This window comes from Panthera uncia, chromosome B1, assembly GCF_023721935.1.
Source record: "Panthera uncia isolate 11264 chromosome B1, Puncia_PCG_1.0, whole genome shotgun sequence".
Lineage (NCBI taxonomy): Eukaryota > Metazoa > Chordata > Mammalia > Carnivora > Felidae > Panthera > Panthera uncia.
This window is the reverse complement of record NC_064811.1, coordinates 166,462,185-166,480,222: the sequence shown is the minus strand read 5'-3', so window position 1 is coordinate 166,480,222 and position 18,038 is coordinate 166,462,185. Positions and strand designations below refer to the sequence as shown.

General features: G+C 53.4%; 1 protein-coding gene across 1 annotated transcript; it reads right to left on the bottom strand.

Moving 5' to 3' along the window:
- Positions 1 to 279: 279 nt before the first annotated feature.
- Positions 280 to 17,199, bottom strand: RHOBTB2 (Rho related BTB domain containing 2). Its single transcript, XM_049631569.1, has 10 exons — positions 16,895 to 17,199; positions 12,662 to 12,863; positions 11,874 to 11,977; positions 11,171 to 11,356; positions 9,521 to 10,542; positions 9,095 to 9,213; positions 7,290 to 7,440; positions 3,721 to 3,809; positions 2,797 to 2,902; positions 280 to 1,492 (listed from the first exon to the last, which is right to left on the bottom strand). Exons 2-10 carry the CDS (start codon positions 12,851 to 12,853, stop codon positions 1,275 to 1,277), a joined length of 2,187 nt encoding a protein of 728 aa, XP_049487526.1. The 5' UTR covers positions 12,854 to 12,863; positions 16,895 to 17,199; the 3' UTR covers positions 280 to 1,274.
- Positions 17,200 to 18,038: the final 839 nt, after the last annotated feature.

Sequence of the window (18,038 nt, the reverse complement as noted above, 5' to 3'; positions counted from 1 at the left end):
CATCCTGTGAAGTCACTCTCTGAAGTCGAGGGGGATAACTGACTCTCAAGATGGGCAAAGTAGGGGTCCAATGCCACGTTTGAGCCCTGAGACCACCCCGCCCCTGCCCCTGAAGCCTCAATCCCAGCATGTTAAGTCAGAACTTCTGCTGTCCTCTGAGCAAGCCTGCAGGGCCAGGGCATCCTCAGTCACAGCCGGTGACAAGTCCTTGCCTGACAGGCACTGAATCAATTCTACAACCTAAACTTCTATGTCATCAAACATGGAGGCCCCTGTGCGTAAGATATACAGGATCTTCTTGTATTTTTCTTTCTTTGAGGGAATAGAGAGGCTAAAGTGTTTTGGTTGGTGGTGATTTTGTTGTTGTTTGGGGGTTTGTTTTTTTTTTTTTTTGCTAATTTGGCCCCACCGTGCTAAGAAGCCATGCTAACCAGAGGCAGGAGGAGGAGCCCAGGAGAGCCTGGGGTTGCTGCGCCCAGACCCCACCACCCACGTTCTCCTCTCCCCCTGTCCCAGCTGTTTCCTTTGGTTCCCACCTCAGGATCTGAGTGGGGAGGGATGGGGGAGGGAGAAGTTTCCCACTGCACCAAGAGGCACGGCTCCGAGGCCTGAAGCTCTAAACAGTCTCTGCCATCCTTTATCAGGCCCAGACGCCTATCACCTAGGGAGGGCGGGATGGTTGCAGAGTGCAAGCCTTCCACCTGCGGCCTCGGCAGCTGCACCCCAGGATGTGGAAGCCTGGAGTTGGGCTGAAGGCTTAATTTCTACCCTGACTTCTCCAGTGAGGATCTGAGTAGGCGCCGTGTGGAAATGCCCACAAAACATCTGCAACCCTCAGGTCCACTGATGGAAAAAAGTGGCCAAGAGAGACAGGACCTTCCCTGCGCGCTGCTGCGTCCTGGGAGGGGGCCACCTCCGCAGACCAAGACACATAGCCTCATGGCCGGGAGAGTTTCGCTCGGGTGCCAGCGTTCTCCAACCCAGAGTCAGATGCCAGAGCTCTCCATTCCTTCCCTGCTCCCCATCTCCCAGCAATCGTCCGCCTCCTGCCCTGCTTTGGAACTGGGGACCCCCGCAGGGGTCCCTGTCCTGATCCACAAGGCCCCCCTCCTCTCTTGCTGAGCTATCTTGGCTGGTGAGAACAGCCCTGCCCTTAGGGTCCTGGTTACGCGGGTCCCCTTGTCCCTGGGAGGTGGAGGGGACGATGCAGAAGAGCAGAGGGGCGAAGGCAAGTGGGGAGAACAGCAGCGGGATCGGGAGAGGGTGGCAGCGTCTCAGACCACAGCCGAGGAGGAAGATGGGGACGACGAGGAGGCCGCAGAAGAGGACGGTGAGGACGGACTGTTCCAGAACAGCCACCGCCGCTTGGGCTGCCGTTTCAGGTGGAGATAGTCCTCCTTCTCACGTTCCTTCCGTGCCCGCTGGTAGTGATCTTCTTCCTTTAGGTACCAGACAGGTGGCCACCGGTGCTTCTCAAAATACTCCTGGTTTTCTGGAGCAGAACAGTAGGGCCGTAGTTAGAGGGCAGGAGAAGGGGAGAGAGGAGGGCTGGGGCGTGGAGGGTGTCCAAGGGATGCCCGCGGTGGCCCCCACACTACCATGGGGACTTGCAGCGGCCCCCATCCGGGTATCAGCCCTGCCTTCAGAGCCCCCGGTGCAGGTGCAGGGCTTCCTGAAGAAAGTCAATGCCAGCAGTGGGGCCGACAGCGTTGGGAAAAGGTCCTTCTACTATGCTGCACTTTAAAGGCAGAGGGCACACCCAGATGGGCTTCACATGCCCTGGCAATGAACTAGGCTGGGACGGAGCACGAGGAGGGAGGAAGGCAGCAGGGTGCTGGGCATGGCACAGGTAGTTGGTGGAGCTGGGTTCTGAGGGAAGCATCGGGAAGGAGGGCTGCAGGAGTACAAAGAGGGTCAGCCTTTAAAGGAAAGTCTAGGCTGAGGGGTTCGGACTGATCCTGGAAGGCGTGAGGGGGCATGCAAGGTTTAGACCAGGGCAGTGATGTGGCTGGAGCTGTGCCCTACACAGAAAATGCCACAAGGGTGCAAAGGAGAGACCAAGGGTAGGAGGACGGGAGGGTGCAGGGACAGCCTGGCAGCAGGGAGGAGGGCACCACAGCATGGAGGGTGCCCAGTGGAGACCTGAAGAAATGGCTGGCAGGAACCTGGGGAGGCCAAAACATCTCTCCCCGGGGCTCGGGCAATTCCTTTCGGGCGCCAGGACTTTGAGACATTCATTAAGCAGAGGTAGGACCGCAGGGACCTCAGAGGATACCAGGACCTGTGTTGTCCAAGCTGTGCCCTTTCTAAGTTGTGAAATCAACGTGGTGGGTCATGAGCAGTATTTAAAAACAATTTGTATAGTTTTTTATATGTATACCAGTTCCCAACATAAAATGCATTTCTTATTGTGGAGTCTTGTCTGAAAAATACCAACTCTGGAAAAAAAAAAATCAAGTCTGAAATACCAAAATACCAAAACAACTAAAAAACACACAAAAAAACCCAAGTCTGAAAAACACCAAAAGTCCAACACCCTCTTTGTACTCGTGAGAAATAGAAGCCCAGAGAAGTTAAGTGAATCGCTCGACATCCCCAGCTGCCCTGCCCTTTGCCTGGGCTTCCCTCTGCTTGGCTGGATACACCTTTGCAGGCTGCTCCCCACCCGCAAGGTCAAGTTCAGCCCAAGGATCTTTGGCAGCCGTCAGATGCCCTCGGGTCGAGTCAGAGATCTGGACCCAGGTTGAAGCCCCTTCAGCAGATGGGTGGAGCAAAGGTCCTGCGGGAGATGCTCACCTGGGGACATGGCCTTCATGTCTCGCGGGAACTTGCGGCACACGTTGTTGTAATTGGTGCAGATGTGGTGAAGACACCAGTCGGCCAACTGGTACGCACAGTGGAACTGGGGACAAATAGGAGAGCATCTATGCTGGAACCCCAGGGCAGGGTCTGCACAGACACCTAGTGCCGTCTTCAGAGCCACAGCTTTGGTGTAGACAGGCAATGGCCCTGCAGTTGTAAAGGGCCCATCCGAGAGGCAAACCCACGCAAAAGTGTAAGAAAACATTTACTTTGCTCTTTGGCACCACCACCACCATCACGTCACCTCTGTCCTGCCCCTAGCATCCAGGACATCCACAGCTGTGTGTGGTGCCTTCCTACCGTGTCCGTCCTCCTTAGATCCCACCCCAGAGATGCCCCCCTCCTCCCATCAGGGACCAAAGCAGTCTACACTAAGGTGTAGACACCCAGGCTTAGAGAGCTGACCTTCCCAGCTGCGTCTAAATGCCTCAGAGCCGCAACTCCAACTTCATCAACTAACTTCTGGTGGTAGAATTCCTACGCTCAGAGGGCCGAAGTGGGAGATTTCACTTGTTTGTTTGGGGATGAGGAGGTGGGCAGCTAATATTAGAGGAAGGGTCCTCAATGACCGAAGGCAGGCTGAAACCATGTCTACACGCGAGACTGGGCTTCCTTCCCCTGCCTTATGGTTGCGTGATGCCTCAGTCCCTTCCCGCCATGGCCAGCCTCTCCTCTCGGCATGTCAGAGTATATCCTCTGGCAGGAAGGATGAGACGGGCTCTGCCGAATCAGGGAACCAAGTCTAAAAATGGGCTCCCTTCCTGCCCACCACCTCCCAGGCTTCCCCAGTCGCTGCCAATGAGCATACAGAGCCCAGAGTCAAGAATGTTGGAGAGATCCCTTCCCCAGCCGTCATACCTGAGCCAGTTCTAGGAACACAAGGACATCTCCATCAATGTCCACCATCATCTGAGTTGCTTCCATCAGCCCGGTCACTGTGTACTGCTCTGTGACACACACAGCCAGGAATTAGCCGAAGAACCACATGAGTGGATATGTACTCATTTATACCCTCCGGCAGGGACCCCACTGCAGGGCAAAGAGAGATGAGGCCAGGTGGAAGTCCCAACGGGCCGAGAAAGGCCATAGCCAATTTAAGTCTGCTCCCACCCGTGAGGAAATTGGGATTACAGCAAGACTTTCCCAGTGCAGTGGGGATGGGGAGTGAAGGTGGATGTCAGGATCATGTAAGAGAATTGTTCAAACTACGTATGTCGCACCCAGTAGTCTGATATATGTAGGGTAAAAGCCCCCAGTGGAACCAGCCGTTGATACGGACGGGAGACGGCAGTAAGTCTCAGAGTTCTCTCTTTTGCCAAGAACTACAAAGTAGAACTATGGATTAAACCTAAGTGTTCGTATTAATTTAGATTTTAGAACAAATTGTGTACTAACCTTACATTTTATGTTAACACATTTACATTGAAAAAGTAAACACTCTTAATCCTGAAGTTTAACTGTATCAGTATAGACTCATGAGGTATCTTTAAAATATACTTCCCAGCTCAGTCCATGGAAAAAACCTAGAAACAAGAGCTCGAAATGATACATTGGTAATGGGCATCCCTCATGCACAGATTATAGTCTGGAAATACCATTTCCTACAAGAAGCAGACTTCTTAGAGAAATGGCTGATTCCAGGTCCAGGGCAGGAAATGTACAAAATGAACCTGGAACATCTTGTCATTCCACATAACCAGAAAGCTCACTCCGATGCCAACTTGAAGAGATCCCTGCTGGCAAAAGGTGCGGTGCAGTACTTTAGCGTTAATAAAGTAACTGCAATTATTTGAAACCGATCAAGTACATTCAAATCTAAAAGTTGGTAGTAATCCTTAAAAATAAAAACTAACGGGGCACTCTCCAAAGGTGATGGGAACCATATGTATCTTGAAATCTGGTCAGTGAAGAGGAAACAGTCAAGCATACACCTGCCCCTCCTGTATGAAACCATACTACTCGGTAAACAAAAAGTAGGAGGGAAGCTTCTCTCCTTTTAGAAGGATTCCAACAGATAAAGAAGGAATGCCTGAATTGGAATATTACCATTTCACACCACCTAATAAATCAGCGGACCCACTGACACTCAGTGGCTGCTAACATCGCAAAAAGAGAGAAAGCTTCTTGATGAGAAACAGAAATGGGGCACCTGGCTGGCTCAGTCAGTGGAGCATGTGACTCTTGATCTTGGGGTTGTGAGTTCGAACGCCACGTTGGGTGTAGAGATTACTTAAAAATAAAATCTTAACAAACAAACAAAACAAAAACAACCTATGAAGTAGTTTTAGCAAAAGAAAATTGAATACGAATCTGATCTAGCCTCTAGAACCAATGACCAATCAGTGAAATCTAGATTTTCTAGAACATCAGTGGGCTTTTCCCAATAGATAAGTTGCAAGGGGGAAAAAAATCATGGACAAGGAACCTTTAGATTAGAAGAAACTTAAAAGGCATATAAAAAATAAGACCATGCTATAGTGTTTAAGGGTGCACACTTAGAAGATAAAACTATGAAGAGTAAGGCAGTAAGGCCATAAAAAATACCCTACAAAAGACTAATAGGTAAAGTGTTACTCCTGAGGAGGGAAAAGGACCTGGCACTCGGGTGGACAGGCAGGGGGCTTCTGCTGTGGCTGGCAAGGGCCTAGCTCCTGATATGGGTCATTTGAGTCTATAATAATTCATGAAGCTAAACATATAGTTCATGTATTTGTGTTATACTGAACAATAAGAAGTTTTAAGCTTGAATTAATAACTTCATAGAAAGCATACCTCATGAAACATAAAGCATCACCAACTGTACCACGCTCAACACTTGCTGCTAATCCGTGACAAGGTACGTACACAACACATGCTTGTATGTTTTGTAGTGTTTATGGGCCATTTCCCAGGACGAGTCATTCAACGGTATTTTCTACAAGCCTTTCCATGTAACAGTGCAGTGTAATATTTTTGATGGCTCACTTGTTTCTGATTGCCCACCATGCTAAGGCAAACTTACAGAAATATCTTTATACATATTTTGCCTTTGGGTCATTTCTTTGGAGATAGTCTTTCAAAAAAGTTGAATTACTCGGTCCAAGAGTTCGGGAGCTGTCTGTGCTCTGTGAAGACCACACCTCTTTTCACAGGCAGTCCTGGTGGACTTACTGTTTCAGCTGTGATCTTTAGAAGCCTCTCTCTTGCTCCCCACCCTAAAGCCCTCTGTGTCTCCAACTACGCTCCCAACTAACATTCCAATTCTTTTTTTTTTTTTTTAACGTTTATTTATCATTGAGAGACAGAGAGAGACAGACCATGAGCAGGGGAGGGGCAGAGAGAGGGGGAGACACAGAATCTGAAGCAGGCTCCAGGCTCTGAACTGTCAGCACAGAGCCCGATGTGGGGCTCGAACTCACGAACCGCGAGATCATGACCTGAGCCGAAGTCGGACGCTTAACCGACTGAGCCATCCAGGCGCCCCTAACATTCCAATTCTAATCGGCGACTTCTTCCTTCTTCCTACGACCAAGCCCCATCTTATTTATAACTAATTTCTCATCACGGTTTTGCTGTTTTCCTCATCTGTAAGTCCCAGTCTTCATCACCTGTACAGTGCCCCAGCAGCTCTAATGTTAGGTCCTTCCCTTAGTCTCAGCTCAATATCTTAGGCCCTGCTCTCTGCCCCCTGACCTGCCCAAGAACATGAACCCCGATATCAACACCAGCACAGGCACCAACACCAACACCAACACAGCACAAATGCCAATTCCAACCTCAACGGGAGCCTTCTGCCTGCTTGCATCACTGGCCCCAGACCCCCTTCATCTGGACCATTCCTGTCCTGCAGCCCCTTAGCCCCCAACAGCCTGCTGCTGCTCAGTGTCCCTGTTGCCTCAGGCCCTGCTCCACCCCGAGGACCTCTGCATTTGGCCTTTTCTAAAAGCTGAGCTCTCATGGTCTTTCAAGGAACTAGGCAGGTCAATGTTTATTGTCTGTTTCTGGAAGAAGAACCAGAAAGCGAAGGTGGAAGAGAAGGAGGAGGAAGAGAAGAAGGAAGAGAAGAGAAAAGAAAGAAGGCAGAGGAGGAGGAGAAGGACCCAAGAAGGGATGGGGAGTGAGGAACTGCTTTCTATTCCTCTTGACTTGAGCTTGCCAGAGTGAGACCCAGCTGGGAGAACACCAGGCACTGTCATCTGCCGGAGACAAGACGGTTGGGCCCAAAACCCTTCGCGGAGAGCCTACAATGTGACACCACCAAGCACGTCTCTCTCACTTCTTTACATCGGTGTCCTCTCCAAACCCCAAGACGCATCGACATATTTCACTGGGTGTAAACACTTTCCCTGGGTGCTAGCAGCCTGTCCCTTGGGAGGAGACAGGCGAGAGAAGAAATAATGACTTCTGGGGGTTTCCCTGGCTTCTCCCCCAGGGAGATCCTCGCGTACCTGTGAGGGCAACCAAGTGTGGCAGGCAGAGGCGGTTGGCCAAGATGATGAGCTTCATGTCGTCCAGGTCGGGACTGGAGGTGAACATGCCCGTGTAGAGGTATTCCAGCACTGCCCTCATGCAGCTCTTGCTCGTGTAAGGAAACACCACCTGCAGGGGGAAGGAAGACAGAGGGCCTCAGTGAGGTCCAGCTTTTGGGAAGGAGGAACTCAGGTCTGAGAAACTCAAAAGGCCCTGGCCCACACGGGCCGGGCTCCCCCAGGCTGGCCAGCCATCACGCCGCTGCCCCTGTGCCGACTCGGGAAGCCCTCAAAGGCCTACATCCCAGAGCAAAACCTTGCATGGAGCCCATGTGCTGACAGCACCAGTGAGCAGGGCTCTGAAAGCTTTTAATGGGACCTAGATTCTCACTGGCATGCTTCCAAAGCCATGCTGGCTTGGAAGGTGTTTGAAGGAATCCTTCCTTTCACCTGAACCCACACCCCAGCCCCTCCTGGCCTTGCAGAGGGCAGTGCGAGAGGGATCGGCTTCTCTCTGGCTGCCTGAAGAGGCTGCTTTGGGCCTCTGGGATCTCTTCAGAGCAGTGCTGCAACAAAAACTGCTTTCTCATCAGGCACAAGTCTCCCCAGGCGGCGTGCGAATCGTCTGGAGCTTTGAAGCTGCTTCTATGGTACCCAGAAGTGCGCAGGGCTGGCCGCCCCTGGGGCTCCGGGGAGCGCCTGGTCTCACACTCACAGAAGCCAATCCCACTCACGCTTCAAGGTTCAGAGACCAACTCACATCTCAATCCCTCTACTTAGCCTTCCGGAAGGGCTTCCTTCCCAGAAATGTTAAGAAATTCCTATTCTGTGTCACAGGACGCTATGCTGTGTTAGTCCTAGTGCAGTCTTTCGCTCAAGTGTTTGGTCAGCTCTACTGAGGGACCAGTGTGGATGGGGGGTGGGGTGGGGTGGGGACGATTTGGTGCAAGTGCAAGACCCGGTCCCCACACTTGAAAGAAATCCCAGACCAGGCGAGAAAACTGTGTGGATACTCCGAACCTCGTGCGGTTGCACAAACTTTTACCTTGTTAACTGCGAGGCTGAGTGATGGACAATTAACGGTACAGGAGCTTAAAGAAAATAGAGAAGGGGCGCCTGGGTGGCTGAGTCGGTTATGCGTCCAACTTTGGCTCAGGTCATGATCTCACCGTTTGTGAGTTCGAGGCCCACATGGGCTCTCTGCTGTCAAGAAGGAGCCTGCTTCAGTTTCTCTGTCCCCCTCTCTCTCTGCCCCTCCCCTGCTCTCTCACACGCGTGCTCTCTCCCTCTTCTCTCTCAAAAATAAAAAAATAACCCTTAAAAAAAAATAATGGATTTTAGGACACACAGAACTTTTTCCAGTTGGTTCACATGTGTTAGGGAGAAAGCAAAATACAATGTATAGAGCCAAGGAATTGGAAGTCTCGAAGTCCGAACCTCTCCTTTCTACTTACGTAACTTTGTACCAGACGCTGAACTCCTCAAGGGCCTCACTTTCCCTATAAAGTGGGAACACTATGCCATATGTGTGAGGTGATACAGGAGATAATGTATCAAAAGTGCCTTCTAAACCATAGAATGAAGATGTTACTATAACTCCCTAATATATCGTAAAATCCTTGGCTATGGGAACCATCTCATCATAAACGTCTCTGGAGTTGGTCACTCAGCGGTTAGCAAGCACACAGTCGGTGCCGAAGAAAGTACCAATAAATAGCAGCTGCCTCAGGTGCGAAGTGTGTAGGTCTGGCTCTCCCTCCCACCCAGTCCCATCCTGGCCTTACCTCCCTGGTGGAACTCTCCACAAATGGCCCCCCAAACATGGCAGCCATCCAGTCACAGCTGGAAATCAACAGGGGCTTATGGGCGCTGATGGTGCCATCATCCAGGATGAAAGTCACATCTGTCCAGGAGGAGAAGAGGCATCACGTGAGGATGTGGTGAAGGAATGTGGGACAACCAACCCCAAAGACTGCCACCGTGCCCAGACAACCCACTTCCTTCCGAAGCCACAGCTGTGGAGAGCTACGTGAGCAAGGTCTCAGGCTTGGGGGACTAGGCTTCAGGAGCAGAGCCACCACATCTCCAGGACATCAGCAGCTGAGATGAATGACTCAGAATGCTAATCAGACCAACCTGGACTCTTGAGAAGGCAAACTGGAGGGAACTTCCCTGCCTTCTGGCAGTCAGTTCCTAAGCACAATCCGTACCTGAGAAGGTGCCCTTTGCCAAGCACTCCTTAACCCGGTTGGTCCGACGGACATGGAAGGCCTTAGTGATCTCTTGGTTCATGAAGGCCTCATTGTTGAGAATGTTGGCCACCATCATGCGCAAATCAAAGACCTCAAGCAGTTCAGCAATGTGGGCGATGTGCATGAGGTCCCGCTCGTTCTCATCCAGCTCCCCGGTGTACAGGTACTTGAGAACAGCCCGGAAGGGCCCCGGCTGGATGGAGTTGTCCATTTTTACCACCACCATCAGCCGGGATTTGTAGGTCAGAGGATCTTCAGCCATCTCTTCCTGGATGCTCACAAAAGCTCGGCTCCAGGAAGACAGTACTCGACCCCTCCCTGGCAGATACCCTGTTCCGTTGCCCCGCAAGATCCCATCGCTGGTTGAGGCGCGGAGCCCAGCAGGACCCGAGCCCCCGCCCTCCTCCACGCTCTCGCATACGTCAAAGCTGGCCGCCCGAAGCAAGAAGTCCCGGCCATGGTGGTGGTGGTGGTGATGGTGGTAGTGGTGATCAGGGTGACCCCGGTGGTCCTCTGGGCGGGGGCCCCCTGGCCCCGAGGGGCCCCCCAGCTCCCCCTCACTCAGGTCCATGAGGAACAGGTCGTAGAACTTGGAGGAGGAGGTGGAGAGGTAGATCTTGTGGGCAAAGATGCGCACCCGCTCCTGCAGCACCAGTATGACATCCGCGCACAGCGGGTCCTCCAGGAGGTGGGCGGGGCACTCCTCGCTGCTGGAGGGGGGATCTGGCACCACGATGATGGGGGGAGGCGGCTTGGGAGGCAAGAAGGGCGCCTGCAGCAGAGGCCGCTGCACATTGCGGAGGTGGGATTTCCAGAACTGCAGGTGCCGGCGGGAGATGAGTGCGGCGCGGATGGCGTTGTCAAAGACGTCCTTGATGCCGAACTGGGCCACCACGCTGGTCTCGTAGTAGGGGATGCCCAGCTCCTTGGCTACCTCCCGACCCTTCTCTGGGGGAAGGATCTCATTGGGCTTGATGGGCCTGGGAGGTTCAAGAAGGAAAACTAAACATGTTGGTGGGAGAAGAGAGGAGGGGCAGGGCAGGGAGAGGCAGCTCTCCAGAGCCTGCCTGTTCTCCAGGGGGCTGGAGATTCTCTGCTCAAGATCTGTCTCTGCCCCACTCCTGCCCTTTCTTCCACTGTCTAGTCAAATCTTACTAGTCCTTCAAGTCCCCTTCCAATCCCCTCTTCTTGCAGAAAGACTTCCGTATTTCTGCCAGAGCCCCCGTCCCACCCGCTGCCAGAAACTTCTGGCAATGAGCATGCAATGTTCCACATTGGTTTTTAACATGTTCAAACATCGAGTTCATCTCTCAGCATGATCATAAGCCCTTTTCATGCAAAGACTACCTCTTTTTCACCGTCTCTCCCATAGTGCTTAGCCCAGTATTACCCACACAAGGTATAAGAGATGAATGAATAAATGAATGGATGGATGAATGAATGAATAAATGAATGGGAACTCTTTCTGGCCCCCTATATGGCTTGCTTCAAACGGAGGGTAAGGTGTGAGGCTGAGTGGATTCCATCAGAGCTGAACAGGGAGCCATGGAGATGCACCTCCTCCCTCTGTCTTCCTCCTCCCCCTCCCTGGGCGTCCACACCCCTCACCTAGCCAAGGGTCGCCTGGCCCTATTGACGGCCTCCAGGTCAGCATAGCGCAGGTCCAGCTGGCAGCCCACCAAGATGACAGGTGCTCGGGGGCAGAAGTGCTTGATTTCTGGGTACCACATGGTCTTGACATGGTGGAGGGAATTGGGGTTGGCAATGGAGAAGCACAGAACCACCACATCGGATCTGGGGGCGGCAGAGTGAGGTTATGGGCAGAGAAAGCTAGTGGTAGGTTACCTGCTCCTGGGAAAAGGGAGAACACACATATCCACCCCACCGCTATGCTACAGTCCCACATCTGTCATGTGTCTGCTCACATGACTTTACACAGAATGCATGATGACAGCACTTCTAATTTAGCATTTTAGAGCTTTCAAAAACCCTCGTTTTGACCTCACAGCTATCTTACAGTTTAGAAATTACCATTTCACAAACCATGGCTGAGAAAATCATTTAGAACAGTTCCCCTAATTGCTCATAGTCACAGAGCTGATAGGTAGCAGGGCTCAGAGTCTAACCTGGCCTCCTGACTCCAAACCCAGCTCCTTCCACCACCCCGGACTGCCTCCCCTATGAGGGTTTGCCATGATGTTTTCTCTGCTCCCTCCTCCCAGGTTAAATTTCACAGTGTTGCTCCCTCCTTGGGAAAGCAGAGAAAACCTACCCACTTGGCTTCCTGCAGGCAACCAGAGGCCTTACCTACCTCCCATAAGCAAAGCGGCGGTCTTTGTGGTGGTCTCCAAAGGTGTCCCAGAGGCGGAGGGAGACGCTGACATCATCTACCACATCTCTGGAGCGTTCCAGCACCTGTGGGGTGGGCCAGGGGAGAGGAGTCGGAATCGAGGGCAATAGTTCTAGGGGCGCCCACAATCAGCTCAGGCTGGTGCCAACTCAAACCTGAGGGTCCCAGATAGCATGGGGGTGGAGGGACAGAGCTAATACCTCTGTCTGTGTGTCCTGCCCAGCACTATATCCAGGGCCACCTCTGCAGACTCAATGGCAAGAGCAGCCTCTAAGCTGGCCAGCCGGGAAGGGACTCTAAGAGGGCCGACTGTCATGGTGTGGAAGGGAGCTCAGGGGCCTGCCCCGTTCCCAGCTTTACCCGCAAATAACAAGCCTCTGATTTTGGTCTTGGCCGACAGCTTCTCTCTTCCTCTCTGCCCTCAGCTCTCCAATGCCTCCCTCCCCTCAGTGCTCCCCATTACTGGGGGCTGTGATTATACAAGATGCTGCGTCCCAGGCAAAGCTTGGGTCTTAGGCACCAGCCTGGCCACGCAAACCCCAGATGGTTAAGGATCCCTTCGCTGGGGTGGGCTCACCTCAGACCTTTCTCCAGGGGCTCCTTCTTCTTCAGCTGCCTCCACCCCATCCCCAGGGGCCTCCGTGAGCTGAGCACAGGCCCGGCCGAGTTTGGAGACACTGAGCCATGGTTTGGGAAGAAGCCCAGATACGCAGGGTGGGACCCCCAGCCAAGTGGCCTTGCAGCCTTACCTCCTGGCACACCCGATACTGGTCGATGGCCCAAACCGTGGGCACATGGGTGGCAAGCAGCTGGTACTGGGTGAGCGTGGCATTGCAGGCCCGGGCACAGATGAGCCTGGTCTTGCCCACCGCGTTGTCTCCCACCACAACGCACTTGATGGTCTCTACGTTTGGCCTTTCATAATCCATGTCAGAATCCATTAATTGGGACCTGAGGAACAGGAGCATAGTGGTCAAGGTGGCTCCACACACCAGCCCCCTGAGGGCCAGGGCCAGCGGCTCTCCTCAGCCGGGACCGGCCCCTCTGCCAGCATTTGAGCAGAGAGGGAGAGAAAGGAGCAGGCAGCCATCTGGGCAATAGTTCTGTGGGGCCTAAGAAACGGGGGGCCCATTCAGGCCGAGAGGAGTGGTTCCACCACATGAACCACTGGTCTGCCTCCTGTTGCCACCATCCTCCCGCTGGGCTCCTGGCTGGGGGAGGCCTGTGAGAGAACCCTAGGCAGAACCTGCCTCGGGCCTGTCCCCACTCTCCCAGGAAGAGGAGAGTCCGCCTGGGAAGCGCACTCATCATCCGCTCTCCTCCTCTAGGCAGCAGAACAACAAACAGCTGAGAGAAGCAGAGTCCGGGCCAGGTCCCCACCCCTTCCCAGCATGCCTGAGGGTAGGGCCACTTTAAAATTTAATGGACTTGTCAAAGCTGGGTGGCAGCTCTCCTGGCCTCCACTTTTGCCTGTCTCCCTCCCTGGTGGTAGATTTTCAAACCCTGGCTTGTCTGTGGCTCCCCTTCAACGCTAGTCCTCAGCCTCTTTCAGGGAGATGCCAGAGATTTTCTTCCCAGTCCCTCTGGGTTGGAGAGGCTCCTGGATGCACCTGGGCAGCCCGTGGGCCTCCCCTCCCCTCCTCTGGGCCTGTCATGTTGCCTGGATGGCTCGCGCGGCTGCAGGCTCAGTTTTGAGATGGCAGAGGGGATAAACATGGGCCTGTGACTATATACTCCATGGTCAGGGGGCCTGGCCACCCGTACTCAGGTGTGCCCTGTAAGCACCTGTAGGCAGCCTCAGAGAGAGGGAGATACGCCCCCTTCCACACTCCCCATTCCTAGGGAGGAGGGCTCTCAGGCTGGAAGCCCCCAGACAGCTGGCGCTCCTGGAAGGGTGCTCGCTCAGTTGGCTGCATGGGTGATGGGACTGCTGGGAGACGCAGAGGACCAGAGACTTGGACCGGAATGTCCAAGCAAATGCTTGCCTCGGTTTCCTTCTGTGTTGGGCACAGAGGGAGGGCTTATCCACCCACAGAGAGGGATGGCTCAAATTAACAAACAGAATGCCCTTTGGTAGTCGAAGTGTCATATCAGTGTTTAAAAGCTGTCACTAGGAAGGGCCCCTCAGCTTGAGGGCTTAGGGGGCTTTGGGTGGCAGTCACCCAGTGGCATCTACTCTCCTGAAAGGGGAGAGGGGAGGGGGATGGGGTTGGGCAAGGCAGGCATTATTAGGAAACTCAGTTTCACCTAGGTCACTGGCCTGCTCCTGCTCACAGTCCCTGGGTGCACGAAGTCAGCCAGGGGCTGGAGCACACTGGACTCCTTCCTAGGCCAAGGAAGGCTGAGCTCATAAGAGTCCTGGAGGCAGTCCAGGTGCCCTCACTGCTGAGCCATCCAGCAAGAGAGCAAGGCCACCAGCAGCAACAAAGCAGCTCCATTCCTGCCGGGCTGTAACTGGATGCCAGCCTGCAGGAATGCAGAACTGAAATATCCAAGTAACGATGGCAACTGGGATTTGCGCGAGTAGATCCATCTCAGCAACCTAAGCAAAAAGTGCAGCAAGGACTTTTCAATGAGACAAGCACCCCCTCCTTCTTGGAATTTTACAGGAACTGGACTCTAAACAACAAGGGGTCTCCATGCAGTCCCTCCCCGCTCTCCAGAGCAGGATTCCTCCTGCCTCCTCTACCCACCTCACCCTCCTCAGGTGCAGCCGTTATTCTAACCACCACCTTGCCTCCACCCTGCTCTCTCCTGAGCTGAGGACCAGGAACCCCACTTTGATGGTTCCTGGTCTCAAGTCAGACAACTGGGAAGGAATCATCCGGGCTGTAGTTTCTGTTCTATAAATTGAAGAACAAAACTGACCGAATCCCAAATACAAATACGATTAGCTGTAGGAGACTAAAACCCACTAGCCCATAGAACTTCCTTCTCAAATTTAGGTTCTAATGGCATGTGGGTGTGTAAGCAGAAGGGGGGATGGGGAGGCATGGAAGAGGGGCATCAATTCTTCAATTCAGGAGCATCTGGAAGGCGAGGAGGATGCCAGAACACCAGCAGAGCAATGCAAGTTCAAAATCAGAGAGTTTATGATTAAAATACCCCTGCACACCTCATGCACCTCGAGGGTTAAGTAGGGGACAGCCAACCAACAAGTAGGAGAGGAACACTGTTGTGAGTTTAGACAGCAGACCTGCTGGGTGCTACTCAGGCTGGACAGCCTCTCCTCATCCCTTCTTCAGCTGCTCTGCAGCCTTCCCCTGCTTGTCCTTGGACCTCCTCCTTATTTTTACCATTCTCACCCACTCCACCCCTGTCCTGACTGCGGGACTTCATTTCTAGGAAACTTCATACCTAGGAAAGGGCAAATCACTTCACTTCTCTAGGCATCAGTCTGCCCTTCTGGAAAATGGGTATGAGGGCTTTGGAAGAAAGTTTCCCAAATCGTGGTGAATTCGTGCCAAGAGAGTCTGGGCAGAAAGGAGGTATTTGTCTTCTTATGTAATCTGGTATTATATAATGCTAGATTACATATCTATATATGTAATTCTATCTCTTTTTAAGATACAGACTGGCCCAATTAAGCCAGCAGACAAAACTCTTAGTCGAATCAGGCCCGTCTTAAAGGCGGATCCTGCACTGGAGACAGCATGCCAAAGCCACCAGTAATGTAATTTTTTTGCTCTAGAATATTGCTACTTTACTGTACCATTGCTGATGTATGATGATACAACCCATTCAATGAGCTTCTCAATTTCCGTTTCCCTGGCACTCTCCTTCAATGACTCTAGACTTTTCCACATCCTCATTCTTTCCGAGCCTCTAGACTAACCACCATAAACTATGGCTTCCTTGCCATCCAGCCCTGGGTATCACAACCCCCAATTCATTCCTCTCCTTCAGTGATCCCAGAATCACATAGATACTCCCTCCCCACCCTGTCCCATGATCCCTGTCCCTCTCTCCACAAACAGCCTCCTATCCACTGTTCTCCTAGATCTTTGTACTCAGGCCAGGCCAGGCCAAAAGGCAAGGTGTGCTCAGATTAGCTACAACCCTCAGCGGCTCCCAGTCCCACCCCCACACCCCTACACACACTCTTTGCAGAAAAGCCCCCCTTTCCCTCCCACAGCTGATAGGAGGCTTGTTCATCTGTAGCTGCCCTAGTCTGGTTGTCAAGGAAACGACAGAATCTCCCTGGGAGCCTGGCTTGTCTCCTAGCAACCAATATCCCACATCCTGCATCTTACAAAATGCAAAAGGGAGGAATATCCTGAAAATGAAGGTAAAAATTGAGGAGGATGGATAGGAAGGGAGAATCGGGAAGAGAAGACCAGAGAGGGTGGCCTTGGAATTAAAAGAGGCTGCCAGTGGGTTGCTGACATTGTAATATTGGGAAAGGTGGGGAGATGAATCCCTCCTGCAGATCCAATGGGCAGCAAGACTCAAAGGGATCTTGAATGATCGTATTAACAAAAAATGCAAACCTAAACACATGAAAAAGCCTTCTCAGACATCAACAAACAACGCTAAGCATCTCTCCCATAGTTTGCCAGAACTCTGATGCACAGACTGCAATGGAGTTGGGTTGAAAGAAACATGTCCGGAACGGCGAGCAAAACATCCAAATTCCATTGGTTTTTAACAGAAACATTTCCACCACTCTGGACCTTTTTTCCTGACACGCTGCTCTGCACACACACACGAAATAAAAATAATTTATTTTAAAAATGGGGAGAGGAGAAGGCCACGACACGCCAAGGCAATCAAGTCATCCGCCTTTCCCTAGAAAAGCCTGGAAAAGGTTAGTCCCACGCCCCCCGAGACCCCAACAGCCAAAGCTATACCGAAGGGGAGAAGGGGAGCGGAGGGAATGTCAGAAGGGAAGCAGATAGGGCCGGGAGGGCACAGGAGGGCGAAGCGGCGCGTTTCCAGGTAGCTTGCAACCCGGCCATAACAGAAATTAATCATTTACTTACACCACTACATGTGACGGGGTAATTTCTAGTGTAAGGAACACATCTCTTCCTGCTAAGCACGCTCATTTTAGTGAAATGTCTGGGGGTCACTCCGCGCGTGCAAGTTAGGACGATGCCGGCGCCGGCGCCGCCGCGCTGCTGCTGCTGCTGCTGCTGCTGCTGCTGCTGCTGCTGCTGCTACAAGCTCCGGGCCCGGGTCGCGCTAGATCAGAAACTCTGACAGAGCAGCCCAGGCCGGACCGCGGGCCGGGAGCGGCCGCGCGCGCGGCACTGCAGCCATTGCCTCTTCCGGATCAGCATCTCCCCGCGCCCCGGGCGCCCAATGTCATGGAGGCACGCCGGTGTGGGCTGTGCGCGGCCGCTCAGACCTCGGGCGGCTGGGCCGCGCCGCCGCCGCGGGTCCTCTGGCTGCGGAGGCTGGAAGCGACGCGCAGTTGAGGAGAGGGGCGAGGCCGCCGCCGCTACGCGCCTGGCCCGCTCCGAAGGCGCGGCCGCGAAGACGCCTAGCGCTGCAGTCCCGGGGACCGCTCACGACCTCCTTTTTTCATTCACAAAAAAAGGAAAGGAAAAAAAAAAAAAAAAAAGAAAGGGAGGAAGAGAAGGGGGAAAAAAATCGCACCCAGGGCGACGGCCGTGACAGGCTCCGCCCACCGCGGAGCTCGGTTGGTGGAAAGGGGTCTGGGGGCGGGGAGGGGGCGGGGAAAGAAGGGGATTGGGTGCCCTGCGGCCCCGCCCCCGGCCCCGCCCCTCGGGGGCCTCTCTCTCTCCCCCCTGCCCTCCCTCCCTTCCCCCGCCCGGAGGCAGGCGGCTGGGAGGGTCTAGGCTCAGCACCTGTGGCGGTCTCCTCCCTCTACCTGGCAAGGGGCAATACCTCTCTGGACTCCCACGGGGTTTTCCCCTTTCCTCCGGGAGGCTGACAAAGAACTCTGAGACGCATCTTAGCCCTGGAAGGGATGCCGGTTAGGGAAGGGGAACTTGACATATTTTCCTTGTCCCTTAAACCCAGGCCTACACCCCTTGCCCCTGGGGAGAGGGACACAGCATTTCCATACAGGCCCTACTCTGGCTTGAGAGTTTTCCTGGCACTTGAGGGCCTTCCTCCCTTGATCACCACCGTGCAGCTAAAGCCTGTGCCTCCGACTGC